The following is a 496-nucleotide window of genomic DNA, read 5'->3' as shown; positions in this document are numbered from 1 at the left end:
GTCAGGGCGGGAGCTGGGGCGGCGGGGCGACCTTCGGAGCCGTCCTGCTGCGCCCGCGTCCAGGTGAGGGACGAGGGTCCGAGCGTCCGGCTGGCAGCCTGGCCGCAGGCAGACAGACTCGGGAGGGGAAAGCAGACGCGACGGCCCCGCGGGGCCCCGAGAGCTGCGGCCGGCTGGGGACCGTCCTGGACGGACGCGGGTCGCCGAGGACGCTCCGGTTTGGGGACGAGGAGGAGACGCCCACTCTCCAGGACGGCGGTGCCTCGCACACTAACGAGGACCAGATTTCTCGCGCTCCGGACCCCGTGGAGATGTCCCTTTCCCAGGGAGGTGACAGTTAGGGAGCACGCATTGTCACGGACGCTCAGGAATTCCGCTCGGTCGCGGTGCAGCCTCTGAGGAGATGAGGGAGCGGCGGGCGCTGTGCTGGCTGTGCCCCTGGCTGTGCCCCTGGCTGTGCCCCTGGCTGCTGCTGTCTCACTGCCACTTTCAGGTA

At 70.4% G+C, this 496-nt stretch overlaps 1 protein-coding gene across 1 annotated transcript in view; it reads left to right on the top strand.

Annotated features, from left to right (window-relative positions):
* Positions 1 to 269: 269 nt before the first annotated feature.
* The window catches only part of ADGRD1 (adhesion G protein-coupled receptor D1), a 121,247-nt gene continuing 121,020 nt past the window's right edge, over positions 270 to 496 (top strand). The window contains exon 1 of the mRNA XM_077761709.1: positions 270 to 493. Within this exon, the coding sequence (XP_077617835.1) occupies positions 404 to 493 (90 nt within the window). The 5' untranslated portion in view covers positions 270 to 403. The remainder of the gene's footprint in view (positions 494 to 496) is intronic.

This window comes from Crocuta crocuta, unplaced genomic scaffold, assembly GCF_008692635.1.
Source record: "Crocuta crocuta isolate KB4526 unplaced genomic scaffold, BGI_CrCroc_1.0 scaffold862, whole genome shotgun sequence".
Taxonomy (NCBI): domain Eukaryota; kingdom Metazoa; phylum Chordata; class Mammalia; order Carnivora; family Hyaenidae; genus Crocuta; species Crocuta crocuta.
The sequence above is the reverse complement of the archived record's forward strand: the minus strand, read 5'-3'. Positions and strand labels throughout refer to the sequence as shown.